At 34.4% G+C, this 22,275-nt stretch overlaps 1 protein-coding gene across 1 annotated transcript in view; it reads left to right on the plus strand.

The window, feature by feature from the left end:
- TRHDE (thyrotropin releasing hormone degrading enzyme) overlaps positions 1-22,275 on the plus strand; it is a 358,378-nt gene that overhangs the window by 248,431 nt on the left and 87,672 nt on the right. Inside the window, 1 exon segment of the mRNA XM_033118026.1 lies at positions 5,734-5,799. Within this exon segment, the coding sequence (XP_032973917.1) occupies positions 5,734-5,799 (66 nt within the window).

Raw genomic sequence — 22,275 nt, forward strand, 5'->3', positions numbered from 1 at the left:
TATGAGTTTTTGTTTGTTTGTTTGTCTTATTCCTTTATTGCTCTCAGTTTTATATCCTACATGTAAGGGAAGTCATATAGCAGTTCTTCTCCTGGGTATCTACCCAAAAAATATGAAAACATTTATCCATAAAGATATACCGTGTTTCCCCAAAAATAAGACCTAGCCAGACCATCAGCTCTAATGTGTCTTTTGGAGCAAAAATTAATATAAGACCCGGTCTTATTATATTATATTATATTATATTATATTATATTATATTATATTATATTATATTATATATTATATTATATAAGACCGGGTCTTATAGTAAAAAAAGGCCGGGTCCTATATTAATTTTTGCTCCAAGAGATGCATTAGAGCTGATGGTCTGGCTAGGTCTTATTTTTGGGGAAACATTTTATGTACTTTGAAGTTCATTGCAGCATTATTTACAGTGGCCAAGACATGGAAACAAACAAAGTGTCCTTCGATAGATGATTGGATAAAGAAGATACGGTATATATACGCAATGGAATACTATTCTGCCATAAGAAAAGATGAAGTACTGCCATTTGTGACGTGGATGGACCTTGAGATTATTATGCTAAGCGAAATAAGTCAGACAGAAAAAGTGGAGAATCAGAAGTAATTATTAAAATAAGTCTGATGTTGTCCATAGGATGAACTTATGAAAGTGAGAATGCATCTGGCGTTGTCACTGGAGGCTGTGAAATAATTTAGGTTCAGTAATAAAGGCTTAGCCTTAGGAAGTAGTAACTCAAAGAGGACTCCAAGATTCCAAGTGTGGGTGACTGGGGCAAAGGACCTTTAATTCTGCTTCCCTTTTCAAATTAACTTTCTTTGCTTTTTCCTCCTCTTTGTTTTCTATTCCTTTTTCTCTCTCTCTCTCTCTCTCTCTCTCCCTCTCCCTCTCCCTCTCCCTCTCCCCTCCACCTTTCCTTTTTGGTAATCAATTTGTGAGTGAGTGATATTTAGCATTAGATATTTCCTTTTTTCTTCTTCCTCAGGTCCTAACTGTAGCTATAATACTATTGTAAAAAAATAAAGAAACTAAAAAACATGTGTTTGAAAACCATGGAGGATTTAAGATATGCTTTTACTTTAGACCAAAAGCCATTGTTCAGTAACTAATCATATTAGAACATTGCATAATCTTGACACCTGTCCAGATTTAATTCAGACACATCATTTAGAAATTTACACTTTAAAAGTACTTTGATTTAGAATCAATAGATTAATCCTTTCAGTAACTTAGAAAGTAATAAGAAAGTCTTACCTCATAGGTTTCTATGCTAACAAATAACAACTAAATGTATGGAAACAAATCTGGAGAAAAGTTCCAGTAATTATCATATCTCTGTAATTTTGGACAAATTACTTCATCCCTTTGTCTCTCCCATATGTAAACTGAATATAATGATACATTGTTCCTTATCTGCTCCTATCCTGGATAAGAGCAAACACATCTGTGATGTGGAATATTGGAATATGCCAGCTAAAGACCAATAATTTATACATGTTTGGACTGCAGCATTTTAAGTTGCCATACTGGGTCAGGTCTTCTGAGAAGAAATCACTGTGCTGTGCAAGATATTTATTTAAGGAAGGAGCGGTTAAGGTAAGGAGAGCCACCTTGAGATCATAAGACAGTTCACAGTCTGTTCCAGGAGAGAGGGAAGAAAGAAGCATTGGGTTGAAAGAGTTTCAGACTTCAGTCCAATTGCAAGAAACATCCATCCAGGGCAATGGAGAATCCTGGAGCCAGAGTTTTCTATTAGAGGAGTCCCTCGCTACAAAATGTCTACCTTAGTTCCACTGCTGTGCTCAGTCATTGACTGGGAGTACACTATGAAAAGTTGGCCTTCATGGTGACAAATGGAGAAGGACAACTCTGAACAGAGCATTTTCACAGCTACCACATCCATATACAGCATTTGATAAAAATACCACTTGTTTTCAATTTGACTGGTCTTTTGTTTTGCTGAACCTGCTCTAAACTAGCTTATGTCTCCTAGAGCATCCACATGTTGTATGATGCTAGCCATTTATGTCTTCTATTCCATCACCAATCCTGGGCATATTGGTCAGCTATTTCAGCTCTGTCTCATTGAGTTAGGTTTCCTTTCACTCTTCTGGGAACATCTGCTGATTCCAAGCTCTGAGCCACTCTAAGAATTCCCTTTCGTTTTCCAAGTTCTGGAAAATATGTAACTATTTTGATTTGGGATTACAAAAAAAGCAATTCAAATTTGTTAATGTTATTAATTTTGAAGTTGGAGATGAGTGGAATTCTAATCCTGGCCCCATTGCATACTACCTGTGTTACTTTGGTCAAGTTACACAACCTTTTAAGCCTCAATTTTTTTATGCCCTTTGTCCTACAGTATCACCCACCTTACTGTGCTTTTCACTTTCACACCTGCGTGACCATGCAAAGGCCATTCCGGCCATTCCAGGCAAGTGCTTTCTGTTTTCTTTGCTCATGGAATACCATCCATCCTTCATGGTCTAACACAAATGCCACTTCTTTATAGCCTCTTTGTCGTTCATCCCTCCAGATATAATAAACTCTCCCTCTTCTGAAACACAGTAGAATATTTCTTTTGTCATTCATCTTATACTGTATTGTGTCTTCTCACTTATGAGGTTTTGTGGCGCTGGAGGACAGAGACTTGTAGCATACCTATTTATGTTCTACAAGATACTGAGCACACTGCCTTACTCAATAAGCATGTGTAAAAGGAACAAATTAGTTGAGAAGATCTCCTTCTTTTCAAATGTGATTACTTATCACTAAGGTACACCGATAAAGTGATAAACTGTATATCCAGGCTGAGTAGTTTTCAAGAATAAAAAGTAATTGCTAAGTGTGCGACTAATTTCTCTTCTCTCTCATCAGTTATTATCTTAAGGGAGTACCACCTCTGAGGCAAACACAGGGAATAGGGGAGGGTACCATGTTGTGAGGGTACTGCCCTTTCTCTGGGGATATTTACTGCTTTTGAGACTGACATGAATGCAAATCATTACAATGTAAAATAAAAGAAGTTTTAGATAAGAACATATATGGCAAAGATACTCCAAATAGAAAAACTACTAAATGAGAAATGGGTTTACAACCATACTTTTGTGGAATATTCTTTATGAAAGCTTTAAAAACAAAAACAAAACAGGTAGTACTTTCCAACCTAGTATCTCTCTGAACCTTAGTATAGTAAATATAATGATGGTTTTTCTCGAGCATGTCTCAAAATTATGAAAATATTGCAGAAATAGTTATTTATTTCTCATAAAACTAGTTAGGCTGCCAGTTTGTTTGATTGGGGCTGGAATTTTGAATCACGAGTGAGTAAAAGTTATAACATTATAAATAATATTTGCTTGGTGAAAAAACGTTTTAAAGACATGATGAAAGAGGATTCAGTGTTTTCTTTTTTTTAAAAAAAGGTTTGTAATGAGTTATACCTGCATTGAGGTGTGATCCTGGTTATAAGCCACGCATAGTAGGTGCTCAGTATATGTTGGCTGAACATATTAGACAGCTAGAGAGCCCATCTGTCTATGAAGTTCTATAAAATAAGTATTTTTAAAATTTAGTTTTGGAAAGAAGAGGCTAGTTGAATATAGAAGAGTGCATGCTACCCTGGAGAATTTAAAATGTTCAAGTGGGCAACATAAACATATTTTTAAAAGTTAATCAAATTATATAATATAATAATAATAATTAATAACAAAAGGGAGTTCAGTGATATATAACATTTATATATTGATCATATTTCTAGGTCTTATTTCCTGTTAGCACTCTGCTCCAGCTCAACTGAGACAGGGTAACGGGCACATTCTTTATGATTAGAAAGGACTCTTTTGCCGTTAAACCATGCTAAATTGATAGTTTTTATAGCCTGACAAGAGACCAAATCATCATTACCTGGAGGGAAACACTTAAATCATCTGAAGATGCCTATTCTGTTCTGAAGGAAAGTTTGAGTTGGCTGCTTGAGATTCTAAGTCTCATTCCCAAGTGGCAGGGGGTACTTTTGCTACAGAACTGACAGTTTCCACCCTCGGGGTAGGTAGATTAGATGGGGAAATGTATAGAAGGAGAGTTTGTCAAGGAAATTGAAGGAGCAGAGCTGATAAATTCTAACAGGAATTCTAGTCTGGTCCCCAGGTGGAATCATAAGTGCGTATATCTTGTGGACTTACACAAGTTTGCAGAAGATAAAGAGGGAGAAGCAAAAGAAAGGGCAGAGTAGAAGGTGTGGGGGGAAAATATTAATATATCAGAAGAGGCACAAAACTCTCTAGCTTGTCCAGTTTATCATTTGTTGAGTTGTGAATAAAATACCAATTTTGGGAGCAAGTTTGGTGATGACTGAAATTTTTTGAGACATTTCTTTAATGGTGATTCATGGAACCTGAGTATTGTATTGCATTAAAATTTCAGTATTCTAGGAAACGATTCTAATAACAAACAATGAGAATTCTTTCATGTGTCTCCTGACTGGATGCCACAGTTCTAGCCTAGGCAGGATGAGTCTGTGTGGTTCATATGATTCTGTCACTTAAAAAAGAGACATCTGGTGAAATGAATTATGGGAGGGTGTGAATTTGTAATGAAGTATGAATTCTATATGTAAGCCATAAAATGATTTTTTTCCCCCTAAAACCAGGCTATTCTTTCTATTGAAACTTTTGTTGCTTATAATCCATTGCTCTATAGTTAAAACAATTTAGTGCCAAGTGAAAGAGCTTCTTGAAAGCTTATTTATACTTTACATATACATTTGTGAGCATCTACACTTAACCGTAATTACTTGGAATGTTTCGTATTGATTACATGTCCACCTTTTTACACGGCTACTGTTCTGCAGTATTATAGTAATTGTTCTCAGGTGAGGTAGACTCTTAATTTTTTCTTCTATTATTCTAAGTATTTATATCCATCACATATATTTCTTTTGTATATGGATATATGGCTACAGTCTGCCTCTACAGACAGGAAATAAAAATAATTAGTTTGTTGCAATACTGATAAGTAACACTCGTCTCATCATGGTTACTATTTTTCAGATCCAGTTTGAACTGCCGTAATTCATTTAAGCTTCAAAATAACCATATTAAATTTGGCTATTATTACCTACATTTTACAAGTGAGGAAAGTGAGGAACAGTGAGGTTAAATAGTTTTCCTGAGTAAACATGGCAAGTCAGTGGCAGAGCTAGGATTTGAACCTAAATAGTCTGACTGCTTAGTACTCCCTACTCTTCATTTCTGCAGCTAAACTATTCCTGTTTGAGCCAGAGTTAGAGTAAGTAACTATGTTGCTCAAAAGCTATGTTTTAATATGATTATTTATTAACATGGGTATTCTCCCTTACTAGATTATGAACTTGTAAGTACAAGAGCCATGTTTTATTAACTTTGTCATATGCAGTGATAAATAACATTTTTATTACTCCTGCATTAGAGCTTTTTATTGCCCTGAGATATTCTGTCTAGGAGACTTCTATTTTGATGTCATTGGTTTTAGAGTCACAAAATAAAAGATGCAATTTTCATCTGTAAATGGAGTATTGTATTTATGTTTTTTTTATTACTATTTCTTAACTATTTTTAAGAATAAAATAGCATGAATAAAACAGACTATTTTGATTGATTTAAGATAATTTTAGAATCATGTTACTTGGTTGAAATTCTTTTCTCTTTTCTAAATACTCTTTCCTACAGGGTGCTGCTTTAATTAGAATGCTGGCTAATTTTATGGGCCATTCAGTATTTCAGAGGGGTTTGCAAGTAAGTAGAATGCTTTCTATTTTCTCTTACATTTTTCCTTGTCCATATATTTACTTTAAAGATTTTTTGCAGCTTGGGAACTTTCTAATACAAAATTGCTGAATTTGATGGAAAACTTTAGGATGAGTAAGGTAAGCAGTGTCTTCCATGACAAATGAAAGTGGTTAAGATTTTCACGTTATCAACCAATAAAACCTCAAACTGTTATACCATTTAGAATCTCTTTAATATGTATTTTTCAATAGAAGTAATTTTCAAACGTATCAGATCCTAAATAATCTATGTAAGGTTTTCTGAAGGTCTGCTTCCTTTTTCTTCCATTTAAAATTTTATATGAAATTTTAAAGTGTAAACAAATTATGTTAGCCTTACTAAAATTATGTATTTGAGAAAATCTTTATGCCATTTTTTCAGATCTGTATCTTTTATGTTTTTTGTTTGTTTGTTTTTTCACTGTTGATGTACACAGGTTGTTATTTGTTCTACTGCTATCTAAATGTTTTTTAAATTAGAAAATACAGTATTTTTAAATGTGGAAAAAAAAAATAGTTTTATCAGATTGCATTTAGAATATGAAGTATGGAACCTAGTAGTGGTTTCTTAGAAAGGGAGGATTCTTAAACTCTTAAAGCAAGCACAAATATAGAAAAATAGAACTTTTATTCCATTGAATCTGTTGAAGTAAATCATGTTCCTAGCATCTGTGATTGATGAATTATTTATGATGCATTCTGCTACTTAGAAGTGTCCTTTAAAGTAAATTGATGTTCACCTGAAATACAATTATGCTAAGACAGAGAGAGCAATCAATCTTATCTGTTCTTAGTAAGCTTTTCATTTTGAAATTTAAATAAACTACATATGGGATCAGGTCATATGTTAGTAACATAATTCTATCTTTACCCAAAATAAACTAAAAGATAAAATACAAAGCAAGAGTTAAATATGTTATGAAAAAACTGTATTATATTTAATACAACAAAGACAAACAAATACATTTCTTGAGGAGTAATTTCCCTTAGAAAATGTTTTTACAGATTTGTTCCAGCAGGGGTTAGAATTTACTTTAATCAGCTCTTTCCATTACGGACACCTTCAGAATACCTGAATTCCATTAAACTATTTGCCGGGTGCTAAAGCCTTTATTTTGATCACATAGTTGGAAAAATCTTTTTTTCTCAAGGAATGCCCTCTATGAATATCAACTTTCTGGAGGAATATCCTTCTTTATCACCACTCGTTTGTTTTTCCCCATTGAAGTTGTAGCATGACAGTTCCAGAAAATATCTAAGCTTCCATAAGGGCAACACAAATCAAATTTGATTTTCTGGTAGCAAGTTGATGTGAAATCATTTTCTGTATATAAATTTTATTGTTTTTTCCTCATCTGTGTGCATGGATTTGCTCAGCAGATTGAATAACTATAGTTATATTATTTGGAAAGGATGACTGTTTTGCAATATTTTTCTTTGTCCTGTTGTGCTTTCTATAGTATGCAAAATATATCAATTTTTAATACTCCCTTTTCTACTGGCCCCATGTGTTCAGTTTTGTCCAAAACAGTTAGGATATACCCTCTGACTCCCATGTATTAAACTTTCATTTGAAGCTTGTGTTAATGTATGCCTTTATGCTCTGATACCTGATTTGGTTAATTTTCAACTGAGGGACTCTATGTTTGTCAACATTGCATTTCATTTGCCTTGTGACATCTCATTGATCAGATAGATATGCATCCTTCAGTACTTCCTTGCAGCTTTATTTATACTCATCACTCAAACTGATTTAGTGTATCATCAGCAGTTTGGATTAGTTTACAGTAGATCCCTACGTCTAGGTGATAAATTATCATCTCTTGTGCATGAAGATGTATGGGATACATTGTGGAAATGACCTCCTGAACAGACCCTTTATGTCATGGTGCTGCGTGGTCACAGAGATGATAGTAATGTATTTCCCATCCACAAGGCTCTAGAGAGTTTTGGTTTTACAGTCTTGTTGAAAGAGCTAACCTGGACTGTCAGTGCTTACTTACCTCTGCTGGAAAATCTATTAATTGTTTTTACATTAACCATGGCTGTTGCTGTGTAGTCAAATGCAAGTTTATATTTGCGGACAGACCCAAGGTTAGATGTACAGGTATAGGCAATCCCAAATTGCAAACAGCATGTTTTTCATATACTTTTCCTCTTTTTCTTCCTTCCTCCCTCTTTCCCTTCTTTCTTCCTTTCTTTCTTTATTCCTTTCCTTCTTCTCTTCTCTCTCCTTTGTCCTTCTTCTTCTCCTTCTTAGTACTTGGACTTAATCTTCATGTTCCACAGAGGAATAATAATGTTGGTTTCTTCTAAAATTTATGTTCTCTTACAATTTTGATATCCTTATAACTCATCTTAGACTCTTTGGGGAACAAAGCAAACATTTTTTACAAATACAACTGGAGGAAAAATATAATAAATATATAATAAATATAAATATATAAATTATAAATATAATGTTTATATATTAAATATAATAAAATTAATATAGAAAAATAGTAGGTTTCTGGGAAGTTGCTGGGTCAGTTCACATGTTCATATTTTACCTATGAAGTGTCCGAGTATAGATTTCACTACCTTTTTTTTTTACCTTTTATAATATTCTGTTTTATATATATGTGTGCATATATATATATATATATATATATATATATATATATATATGGCTTTTTAAGTTCCAGCTTACATATATATCCCTCAGTAGGAAGGGACTCAGAGATTGTTGTGAGAAAAGTTTTATTCCTAATAACCATATAATCCACTGTGTCAGTTGTTAGAAAGTCTAGAAAAGTTTTATATTGATTTAATCACAACTTTCATTAGTCTAGTCTACTTGATACATTTTTGTCTAATTCTCTTCTTGAATTTTGTCTGATGCTTAAATGGTTCAGTCTTGCATATCTTTTTTAAAAAATTGCCTCAAATCATTTTTTTTGAAAATAGACAATATATACATTAAAATATTTATCCTGGCTACCATTAATAAGTTAGAGTCTGTTTTGATGTTTATATTGAAAGTGTAGAGTGAACCAAACTTGAACCCCTGTTTGATTCTGTATGCCACTTGTAAATAATGTATGTTAAAACATAGAAATGTTTATATTTTTGCAAACTCTATATATCTACTGTTCTAAACAATCAATTTCGCAAAATAATGGAAGCATATTTTGGGAAGCATGAGGCCATGGAATAAGTAGGCAGAAATAATTCTAATTTCTGTTTCTAATTAATGGCAGGTTTTCTACAAGTCACTAAATCTTTCTTGGCCTTTGACTTTATAGTCATCCAATGTAAGAATTGGACTAAATACTCTTTAAGATATTTTTTTCTATTTTTCAGATTCTCTGAATCTATGATTTATTTAATGCAGTTTACTAGTGATATAATTTGGGTTTTATACTTTAATTTGGGACAGCTGACTTAATTTGATGGGAAAATTTATAAACTAGATGTGCAAAAGCGAGTGATTCACTGTGTTTGAATCTTCAGTTAATAATCTGAATATTAAGACTATGTGGCATTCAATGTGTATACAGTTGACCTTGAACAACATGGGTTTGAACTGCAGAGGTCTACTTCTATGTGGATTTATTTCAAGAAATACCTGTACCGTTTTCGATCCATGGATGGGAGTGTGGTTTGATCTATGCCATTTTATATAAGAGACTTGACTTTGGTGTCATGGGGATCCTGGAACCAGTCCCCCATGGATACTGAGGGACAACTAAGTTTTTGGAGAGTCAGAAGTTGTAGGTGAATTTTTACTGCAAGGGAGTTGGTTACTCTGACCTCTACATTGTTCAAGGGTCAACTGTAGCATTGTAACTATGGTCCAACCAGACCAGCATTTGAGGTCACTGAGAATTTTTGCTGGTAATACCTATGTTACTTTTTCCCGATAGTAAGAAACAGCTTATATTTCCTTTGCTTTTTAGTTACCTTTTTTATTTTGTTATAATTTCATATTTTGCTCTGGATTCTTTACATGTTTGTAATTTAACCATAATCGTCTTAGATGACATTTTCTAAGGACTTGTTGAAGTTTCTTGAAGATTTTTCACTGTATATGTTGCCGTCCATAAGGTCAGATTTCTGCTTGTATTCCTGAAATCTGCTGATGTTGATTTGTTTATGGGTCTAATATCACTGAGGTGCATTGGATGTTGGTTTTGAGGAGAACAGGCACCCCCTTGATGAGTGTCATTACAGGGGATTCAAACAATGGGTAACTGACTTTTTCGGAGACAAGGAGAGCTGCTTTTGAACCCAAGTGTGGAATTTAGGTTTTAAAGGTCCCCAATCCAATTATCAGTGTCCCACACTTTCTCAATCAGTACCCTAATTTTTAATAAGAGACCTAAGAAATCTATGAAATTTACTTGAGGTGTAATTTTACCACTCAGAATTTCAAACCTTAGTCTGCTTTTCAGGTATATTGATTCTAAGGCTAAAAGAGGTATAAGACTCTTTTATATTTTTAAATTGAAACTTTTATTATTAGATACAGATTATTGGAGATTTCAAACTGGGCTTGGCAACCTACAGCCTGTGGGCCAAATCTGGTCCACTGCCTGCTTTTGCATGGCCTGAGAACCAAGAATTGTTTTTTACATTTTAAATGGTGGGGAGAGAAGACTACGCATCGTCACAGATGACCACTGATTCCCTGCCCATACTATAGCAGAGAATTTAAAGCACCGATGTTACACTTTTCTTTTTGTACTCTCTCCAGTCTAGTCAGAAATACCCATTCCTCTTGCAGATTTTGTAATTCTCTATTCTACTGTAATGTTTTTTTTTTTGAAATAGTCATTTGTTTTCCCAAAGCCTATTCTTCAATTTGGACAACTATAAAGGATAATTTAAGAATTTGCGTTGGCCCTGAAAACCATGGATTACCAGGATATTACCATGCATTATCAATGCTATTACCTCATTTAAATCTAATCAAGACAGGCAAGCAACTATATTTTTCCATCTTTGAGGGTCTGTTGCCTAAAACATTGGGCATATAATATAATAGCCCAATCAAAACCACTCAAGGTACTTCAAGCAGAAAGTTATTTTGACACAGAGTATATGAATTTTCTAAAATTGTTGGGAGGGCTAGAGGAGTGAAAGTAGGAAAACCACGGCTAAACTTCAGAAAAGCAAGAAATTTAACACGCAACGCAATATATAGAGGTATTATAGCACTGTACACTTAAAACCTATATAATTTTACTAATCAATGTCACCCCAATAAATTTAATAACAATTAAAAAAAAAGAAATTTAAGTATCATAACAAACTAATATCCATAGTCTCAGCTGCCTGCAGTACACGTGGAAGCCACTAGTAGTACCTTAACTTCTACCAAAGTCCACAGGCCTGCTCATTGCTGCTTGAGCAATATGACTCCTCCTTCTTTTATGCCTTTTATGTGTACTTTTAATGCAGAACTTAAACTTGTACCTAACTAGCAAAGGATTCTAGGAATTGAAGCTTCCAGCCCATACGATGCACAAACATGTAGAATGTAGCAGGAGTGGTGATGAATTGCTTACAGACAATCTGACACATTTCATCTACAAATGTCTTTGTTCTATTGATTAAATATTATTTTATTATTTTTGTAGGTGGAATTAACATATGCAGATTTAAAAATAGTTATCTCTTTCTTGATATTTATGTTAAGACCTAGTGATACTATTGTAGCTGAGGAGAATGTTTTCAACTGATTTCAATCATTTTATAAGGATATATAATGAGACAAATTAGGAAAATCAATCAATGACCATCATTCACTTATTTCCTAACTCAGTCATTTGCCTGTGGTCTATAATCCCCAGTTTCCTCTTGAATGAGTTGATTTAGTTGTGTCAGGGTGAATCAGTACCAGTAATATGTCTTAACAGTTTTACATATCTAAATTTATTCTTCTTCTAAAATAAAGACCAAAGCAGAAAAGACAAGGAGATTTACTATTGTGAATAATTATTTTGCTTTTTTATTAAATTAAAAATTGCAAACTTTTGGTTTGTACAATCACAACTGCTGGCTCTTCTTTCTACCTCTCTCACCTCCAGATAGGCAAATTCTTCTAAAACAGGGTAAATGCAGGGAGAAAAATTTAAGTAGCAGTTTGCCTAAATTGCTTTTAAGACCAACTATACCTAGGGAATCTGAAGACTGCTTATGGATTTCTCAGTCCAGAATTTTCTCCTAGCAATGATTCCGGTGAGTAATGATGACTAAGAAAACACCTGCATGATACGTTATCTGTAGGGACTTAGCATCAGTGGGAAATGGAATAGGCAGGTCAGAAGTAATGAGTATTAATTACCTTTTATACACAGCTCAAGTTATACTTTTTATACATAATAGGTTAATTCTTACCTTTATCACCTCATATTTGTGGCATAAATACCTCCAATTCCATTCCAGGTCACCCTGTAAGGAGAAGGTGGTAAGATTTCCTGGGGATGAGGGGGGCTCCACCTCTGTTTATTTATCATTACTATCTGAAGTGTTATTTTCCTCATTACAATGTTCACAGCATAAGCAGAGTCCTTACTGGCAGGACACTGGGGAGGGAGTACATGCAGTGGAACCTCATTTCTATCTTCTTTTCCACATGGACAATCTTCAGTGTCAAATGTTGTTGACTTTCCTTTCCTTTGTGGTACCTGGAATAGAAATATAGAAATATACTACAATTTTGCCCTGTCTCTCTAGAAGTTCTTGGTGATTTTATATATACTCCTGAAATCTCCCTTGCTCCTATGAACAAATGCTTCCTCTAAACACCTCCTTCAATGCAAATACCCCTTAGGATCTCAGTTTGCTTCTGTTTATAAGACCTCTTAATGGAGAGAAGGTAATCCTCCACAGAATGTCTGGATTCTTGCATTCTTTATCCTTCCATCACTGTATTGATTTCCATTCCAAAGCATCTTTCAGCAATCCTTATATCTTTCATCTCCTGGGGTTCTTATTGTTTAAATGCATATACATTAAATGTCACCCATATGTAACAAAGCTTATGCATATGATCAATAAATTAGGATCTACTTCTTTTACCTTGTTTTTATAATTTAAGTTCCTATAGCTCAAATCCTAATTCTACATAAGTATTATAGGCTTATTTTTAAAGTAAGTAATTCAAGTAATGGCTCTTCTGATAGAAATTTTTACATGACTTTGACCTGTCTTATTTCATTTTTACTTGTTTTAATCTCCCTAGTTCCATTTTTTTCCTCCGATTTTTCTGGAAATAAAAGAATAAGACTATAATTATGAAATCCTCAGATAATATTGATTGGCTCAGCAGCTATTAAAAGTAATTAGTACTACTGCCTTTTCTTTTCAGACAAAAACAATATTGTTTTAGTGATTTCAGCCTAGCAGTACTATTCTTCATGTTACGACTCAACATCAGGGAATTGAAATTACAAAGAAAGATCATTGGTGAGCTTGATATAAACTCAAACTCTGAAACCTGTGTCAGAAAATGAGTCACCTTCTTGCTCAACCAATGAGGGTAATTCAGTATCATCTAAAATATGGTTGAATAAAGACAGATTTATCTTGATTAGTATTTAACTGCTCTTTTCTATAAGGTAACCTACAACAAGATGTTTGGCTCCAATTATCAGGGTGGAAATTGCTTATGCAAATCAATGTAAGGCAATGAGGTGTGGATAAAAGCAAAAGGGAAATATCATTATTATTGGTTTGTGCTCATAAAATTCTGATTGCCTGAAGGTAATGACAAGCACAAAGCTGTAGGGCTTACTAGTAGCCCCAACATACGCAATAACTTGTGTTCCAATGAGAAGTTATATATTAACGTGTACACAGGATTTTTATTTGATAACTACTGGCTTACATTTATGAGTGTTTGCTCCTTACATGTAGGTTTTCAGATAAATGAAAATCCAGGAAATAATAGAAGGAAAGAGACAGTGTGTCAAAGTTAATTTCCTTTCTGAAGAGATAGTGTTATGTTTTCATCCAGATGGTAGCTGAATTGTGCTTAATCTTAAATGAATGACCGTAGACAGTTTTTGCTCAACTTCTCTGTGTTTCACTTAAATTGCTTTTGCAGTTTAGATGTGCTGTAGGTAGAAACGGTTAACACTTGATAACAATTTGTTTTGATCACTCAATGCCATATGAAAATAATGTTATCATTTCTGGTGCTTAATCATTGTATTTAACTTAATTAGCATTAATTTTATTTAAGATCTAACTATAAAACTAAAATTAATGAGCATGTTATAGAGGGAAAAATATTAATTTTAAAAGACGCCATAGATTTCAGAATTAAGCATACTATCTCCAATACATAAGCAAGTACTTTTAAATATTAAATAGCAATGGCTATTTATATCTGTGAATCAGAAATTACTTTTATTCATTAGTTTCTATTAGTTTGTTTATAGACAGCCACATATTGAATCTTCATTATTTACCCCTGAATTAAATGTTGTTAACTGACCACTCTGACTATAAAGCATTAACTAAAAAGCTTTTATTCTTAAAGACACGTATCTCCATTTTGTCATCCTGCAGGCATTTACCCAGCTCAGTGAGAGACCTTATACGTTTATGTTTACTGGCTTTCTTTTACCTGTTTCTTAAAGGTTCATCATATATTCTACATTTATTATTAGCTGATAAGGTTGGTACTATAGAATTATGTTTTTGATAACTTTATTTAAAATGTAGTGAAATTATTAGACATGTTGGCTGATGGGTGGACCTAGTTGTGTGTTGGTATGTATGAAAATGCATACTGATCTTTAAATATGCACACACTTGGGTACCCCTGCAAACTGTCTTTCACTCCTTGAAGACAACCATTTGGTTAGATTGCTAGCTTATAAGTACAATAAACTTGACTTAGAGACATATTTCTCTAACTTATTTAGCTCTTGCATCAGCAGTTTTCCTTCTTTTCCTCTTTTAGTTTATTTCTTCTCTATTTTATGTTCTCTTTTAGGAATTTTCATGTAATAACCTAGAACTACATATTTGGCAATGTTGCAAGTTTTGACACTACAAAAGTCTTCTTAGTTGGGAAGATATTTTTCCCTTGTGGAAAAAATCATTAAAACAATTTCATAATTGCTTGATAATTTTTATTACATCATTTAATACTAGTAACAGAGCATAGATGTATCATACTATTTAGTTTTTTTCTTGTCTGTGAACATCTAGAATGCTTTTCAACTTTTATTAAATAAACAATATTGTAATAATCCTTAAGTTATAGATTTTTCTCATAATATTTTCATTGTTTCTTCACATACATTTCTAGAAACAAGAATTTTTCTTCCAAAATGTTAAGGCAATATATATTGGTAGAAAGTTCTCTTTTTATAGTACACTAAGAAAACGGCATTGTGTCCTATAAAGTTTAAAAATTAGATTCTTACAAATTTAGTAAATAAAAAATTGCCCCATTATTTCAATGTACATTTTTATTGCAAATAGGGTTAAAATTTTTTCATACATTCTCACATTTCACTCTTTTCATTTAGTCTTTTATGACATATTTATCCATGTCTTTTACCCATTTAAAAATTGGCATTTTATTCTCTTTTTCATAATTTGTAAAATGGTCTTAAAATAAAAGTGATGGACCATGACATATTTACTACAAATTCTTTTTTCCTTGTGATATCTAAATGTCAAAATTATTGTTAAGAAAAAACCACATGTTATAAAATAATGTCTTAAGAGGCGTGCTTTGAAGACCTAGCTTAAGTTATATACTTGGAACCTGTCTTGCAAAAGGTTCAAATGCATTTGAAATTCAATTTTGATCTACCTCTGTATTTCTGTCTATGGAAGAGAGAGCTCTGAGTTAGTATGACACACAAAGAAATGTGATATCCATTTATTATATTGCATCTCATTTTCTTTTTACAATCAGTCTCCTATACTCACCTTTTCTCTTTTGCTCAAGGTCTCTCCCTGTGATTATTTTACAGATCATCTTTTCCTTAAGAACAATAACTCATTTTAGTTGTTAGAATCTTTTCTCAATGCTTTGTGCTAATAAACCAAAATTTCAATTTTTCACCTCTTGCACCAGCTCTGCTTAGTTTTATGTCTGCAGTCCCTGTTATTCATCCCACAGATATGTTCACTATTTATTTATTCTCCATATACTTTTTGCATACCTACTCTATGTCAGATACCATGATAAGCTCTGAGTATTCAGGGCATGTTGCACATAGCAAATATGGCCACTGATCTCATGAATCATATAATAGGATAAGATTGACATTGAATAGGAAAAAAGCAAATACATACATATTTACTAAATGTGCTACATTCTAGGAAGAAATAAAATAGGATGCTCTGGGAGGACATTTGGGTGGGTGAGTAGGGCAACTTTAGTTGGATGTTTAGGAACTCCTTGATAAGAAGCATGTATACTGGGGTCTGAAGGAAGAGAAAGCGCTGTGGAAGGAGGGGAACATTCAAGGAAGATGGAAGGGCTTGTGCAAAGGGCTGAGGCAAAGAACTGAGTATTTTCAAGGCAAAGAAAGAAACTGATGTGGGTGACTAGAGTTAGTAAGGATAAGGGATGAGGTAGGAGAGGAGGCAGGAGCTAAATATGCAGTGCCAAAGTAGACTGTGTTTGGGAGGTTGGGTTTTCTTTTGAGTGCAGTGGGATGCGATTAAACAGTTTTAAACTGGGATGTGATATGGTTTTCTTTATATTTAAGACAGTTATGTGGCTACTTGTAATAATACGTTGGGATTGCAGTACTCAGAATACTCAGAGAAGAATCAGGTAATATGATTAGGAAGACACTTTAATATTCAGATGAGAGATGATGGAAGCTTAAATAGGCAGTAGATATACAGAGACATGTGTGGATTCAAAATGTTTTTTGAAGGTAGAATTAAGTGGACCTAAGGATAGATTGGATGAAGAGTGAGGTGTGAGAGGAGAGGATGAAAAGGCACCCAAGAATGACTCTGAAGTTTCTGGGTAGAAGGCCTGGGACTAAGCCCTGAAGGGCTGTAAAAGTGGAAGTTGAAAGAAGAGAAGGGGACAGCAAAAGAGACTGAAGTAGAACAGCTAGAGTGTCACACAGAATACCAAGGGTATGGAGTCACTCATGTTAAGAAAAAGCTATTTACACGCTAAGAAAGTGATCAGTGAGGTTAAATGCATCTGAGAGGTGGAGAAGGATAAAGAGAAAGTGTTCCATTGGAAGCTTGCAAATTATTGATTTCAGTGGAAGAGTGAATGGAAAATGTGTAGGTGGATACAGTGTATGTAGAATAAAATTTAAAGAAATTAGTCAAAGAGGAGCAGAAAAAACAGGGTACGTAGTTAGAGGGAGATAAAGGCTAAGGAAGGCTTTTGTTTTGTTTAGGTTTTAAAGATAGGAGACAGTTATATTATAATAGTTTGAGGCTGGTAGAGAACAGAGAGAAAGAGTTTGATAACTCTAGAGAAGTGAAAGATAACTGGGACATTGGTCCTGGAGAAGGTAAAGTGACTGGTTTTTGATAGGAGATACACTTCCTGTAAATTTGGAGATTTGCAAATTGGAAAATGAGGAAGTTCTTTCTGGTGAATTTTATTTTTTCAGTGTTTTTTGAGGCAAGGCCAGTAGCTGAAAGTGAGGGAATGTTGGACATTAGAGAGGTTTGAGGATTAGGTAGAGTAGGAAGGTATGGTTGTATTGAGGGCTGGTTTGAGTTTGGTGATGACGAGTTTATAATGCTAAACTGCTCAATTGCATTACTTTCTCCTGTAATGCTCAGCTCTATGAATGCAGATTTGGTGAAGGCAAATACTTGGTATTATCCAGGATTGGGGTTTTTGCCAGCTAGTATAATTGAAGGACAGAGTTGCAAAGGAGATGAGGCTATTTGCTAGAAATTGATTAAAATAAACGATGAAATATAAGCTGGATAATCAGGGAAGTGAAGATGGAAGGGCCCGATAGACAAATACCTGCCATGAATAAGGTTAACATAAATAATATATTAGCAAGTGTATATAATTTTAACACCAAGTAAAAGAAATCCCATAGTTCTGAGCGTATGGGAAATTTACTCTGTCCTTATTGAATTCCCCTTATGGCATGCCCATTAATATGAGAATGTGCCAGGGCACTTTTTCAGTCCAAAACATATGGTAAGAGCTCTCTGTTCTCATCCACACTGAGATGCAGTCATGTTGGTTTCACGGAGTGGGTTGATGAGTGAACGGGAAAGAAATGAGACAGCGCATGTCCCTTGAGTGTTTAGTGTATATCTTCTCTAAGCCTTGCCTTTCTGGTCATCTGAAGATTCCTGTCTTGGCTGCTTTAGTGCCAACTCAGGTGTGGCTATTTTGTGCTCACGGCCTAATCAGTGCCCTCATTCCATGAGCCACCCCTCAATGGCCTTCTCCCCTCAGTAGAGCTCTGTGAAAAACAGGCTACTAGACCCCACACCTTGCAGAGACCCCACAACTTGCAGAACCCTCCAACTCTCTTTTGTTTTCCAGTCTTGGGTGGGGGAAGGTTTCAACGTTTTCCTCAAGTTTGAAGAAGCATTGGTCTCAATTATTTTCTTGCGTTTTTCACTTTTAAAAAAAAATTGTATATTTTTTCTCCAAGTTATTTTACATAATTTCCCTTCCCAAAATGTGGGCTTCTGGAACATTTTGTCTTCTCTTAGAGGTAAGTTTGAAGAAGAAGATGTTGACTCTACACTTTTCTTTCCCCCTCTTAAGCTTGGTCTTAAAATAACAAAAGTTTTTTTTGGTTTTATGTGTGGCGTGTATTTTTCTAAGTGCTTTACTTGTTTTGTGTCATTTGCTGTGCATATTCTTCTCAAGGACTGTATTATCTACGTTTTCTAGTTGAAGAAATTTAGGTTTTGGAAAAAAAGATACCTTACCCAAGATTATATGGCTGATAAAGATCAGCCTGAATTCTTGAGTTTTTCAGAATACACGTCTACACCACTTCTTTCTCAACTGAGTTGGATTTTCTTCTCAACTGGTCACCAGCAACGGGGGCTGAGAAGACAAGGCGGGGAAGTGGGGAACTTCGTGTACAAGGCTTACAGTCAGTGGGCATCTTGATTTACAAAAGGCAGTATTTTTTTTTTTTACCGGCCAGAATATAATTTATCTATTTTGTGAGCTTGTCGTGGTCAAAGCCCTTTACCAGGGCATTCGGAAAAAGCAATTTGCAAACTTCAGTCTCACCAATAGATTCATTTTATGTCTCAGTGAGGTTTCAAACTAGCAGCAGAAGTGAGAGGTGGGGATATTTTATACCCCAGAACACCCCTGCAGACTTACATTCACACTATTTCACTGACAGGTATAGGACTCTGTCAAGTTGTTCCAGAATGGAGTACAAATTCAGCAGCGACAATACTGTACATTTGGTGACTCTCCTGTATGCTGTGACATTGATGGCATGATCTGTAATTACTAAGTAAGAGATATGTGAAAACAACACTGATGTGAGAATATGCCATTTGTCTAGAATTTGAGACAAATAAAAAAGTCTTTCATGTGCTAGCAGGTTGTTTTGATTTAAAATTTTCTAATTATCTGGTATATTTAGCAACCTCTTCAGGAAACTACTGATTTTATAAAATTTACACTCATTAGGTGGAGTAATGGATGTTTAAAGCATGTAAAATGCCTTTTTGTTCCTAGAAAAATAACCAAATACTCCTATCTCTAAGCAAGCAACTTCTAAATGTGAAGTTCTGATTAAGACACATTTCAAAAATCAAAGTCAAAATGGCATGAAAACAATGATATAACTGACTTTTCAATTACTATTGTTCTATGTATTCAAATAACTTTCTTTCCCAAATTCCACTTCGTTTTTTATTGTGTCTGGTGGCCAGAAACTGTTACACCTCGAAAAGTTTGGTAATGGTTTCTGTTTTACTGGGTTTCCTCCTTGAAAATTTGTCATAATTTAATAATAGAGATTGAATAATTACTTGTATCTTTTCATCCTTGGTTCTTATTGAATAGAATGAAAATGTAAACATTCTTTTATTTCGCATAATGCTTTTTTAATGCTTGGCTACTCATTTTAATCTCATAATCTCCGAATAGTCTTCAGGTATTAACCAAAATAATATCTTGATCTGTAGTTTAGCTTTCTTGTGTTTTAGTTGTTAATCTGTCAATGTTTTAGTGTCCTTGTTTCTTTTTCTCATGGTCAGGGAATGTGGGAACATCCTCTGAAGTGCATGGGCCACGCTTCATATGGGTTTTTTTCAATCCTTGTGTGACATTGCTGTGATCTGGCAGCTTTTGTTTTTGTCCATGAATCCCTTTCAGATAGCTCTACTTTAATAATGCACACACAAATATTTAATTTTAGAGCTTATGGTTTCCAGTTTACACCCCCTGCTGTAGGAGATTGAAGACAAAAATTTTGCATCGTTTTATTTTTTTGTTGTTACTCATGTACACTCCTGTCTACAGAGGGTGTCTACCTCTACCCTTCCAGCCTCCATACCCACAGTTCATAACACAATGAAAGACTAGTAGATTTACTAAATAGAATTGGGTGTTCTTTGTTTTTCTTTCTTTTCTTTTCTTCTGTTTTGTATACGTTATGAGAAATCATTTCTATTTTCCTTTCTGAAGCTAACAATAACATTTAAAACATCTTTATTTGTTTTTTATATCATCCATTATCGTGTAAGTCAGGGTTTGGGGTTGTAAGCAACAGAAACAAACTAAGTTAAGCAAAAAGGAATTGATTGGCAAGATAGTAGGGTAGCCTTTGGAATCTTTGGGAAGGCTGACGAATCGGGCTTAGAAAACAGATAATAGGAACTAAGGGAGACTCAGAAATTAAGAAACCTAGCCACGTTCGTGCCACACGAGTGGCTGGTTCAGTTGCTGCCATAGCGTGGCTACCTGTGGAATCCCAATGTCACCATCATAGCGAATAATCTCTTAACTGTTCCTGTTTCTTGGCACTGATCCTATAGGATTCACAGTCCTGGGGTGAAGTACCTATCCATTCTCTGAGGCCAGGGCACACGCCCATGCTTTAATCAGGGAGAGTGGAGAGGGAACTTTTAGAAGTTTGTTCCTTCCATTTCAAGTGGGAGGCAGAGCCCTCACTTTCTTCCAGAATTCCACGGTGAGTTATTGCCCCCATATAAATGTAGGGTTTAAATGCTGAAAAAGTCAAAAGAACGACAAATGCCCACTACAGATTTTTTGAAGTACAGTTATTCTTAACAGAAAGGAACAATATTTCAAATCCCTGCTTCAACCTTCTTGTCACATAGTCAGAAAAATCAGTGCCTGAATTTACCTGACATTTCCTAGACTAGTCTTACACGTGGAAGGGGTCCTACCTCCCAGTGGCACTGAGGCCCAGATTTGTATCTCCTGTCTTATCAGAGAAAACACTACTATGGTCTACCCATAAGCTAGTCTCTTCTTTCTTACTTACTGAATTCTGATTTTGTTCAGGTTCTCACTCTTCTGTACAACCATGTACTTTGCAGGACGGAGTCCTGCCTTGTCCATAGAACACAGTTCTCCCTAAAACTTCATTAACAGATTTCGGCTAGAGCACTTGATGCAATTCTGACAAATGGGAGATATGGGGTATTTGATGCAGCATTCGAGGGGAAGTTTTCCTGATACTTAAAAACATTCTCAGGAAGACATTCTGTCTCTTTCCTATGTGTCATATCATGTCTGAAATGAGATGCTTGGGATTGCAGCAGTCATCTAGCCTGCACTCCATATATCAGAATACACTTTTGCTTAACATGCTTTTAACTTTTAATCAGTTTATATTGTTGGTTACGTCCCTTAAGATTATTCTAGTGGTCATCTTTGTTTTATTCTTTTCAACAGCTTTGCTATTTCTGAAATAGTTTGTGTAGAGAACCCACAATTCTTTTTACAGTTAATATTAAAACATTCTTTTACTTTATATCATAATGTCAAATCGCTGGTTGACTTTCATACACTTAAATATAAACAAATTTTCATTTCAAATTCATAACTCCAGCCATTTCCACATTCGTTGTAGGTTAAAAACGAACTTGTTTAGTCATATACCAGATGTTAGAATTCATCTTCTCAAGTGATTATTGTACTAAGACTACTACAGTTTCAGTCATAGAAACCTTCCCCCACAAATCACATCTCAGTATTTGCAGTTGTTTTCAGTAAACTTTTCTCCAACACTGTTTCCCCAGCACCTAGAAAGCTACTTGGCACATGCAAAGTATACTGTACATTTTCTGGAATGAGTGAATAAATAAATGATTGATTATAAAAAAAAACCCCACACATTTACTATTTTTCAAGTTTCTTTGTAATTCTACAAAAAGAAAGCAAAATTTCATTAATTTAATATATGGCTATTTTTGTGCAAGAAGATGACTGAAATAACTAATGAAAACATTTGGGGCTTTTTTTGGA

The sequence above is a fragment of the Rhinolophus ferrumequinum genome, chromosome 10 (genome assembly GCF_004115265.2).
Source record: "Rhinolophus ferrumequinum isolate MPI-CBG mRhiFer1 chromosome 10, mRhiFer1_v1.p, whole genome shotgun sequence".
Classification (NCBI taxonomy): Eukaryota; Metazoa; Chordata; class Mammalia; order Chiroptera; family Rhinolophidae; genus Rhinolophus; species Rhinolophus ferrumequinum.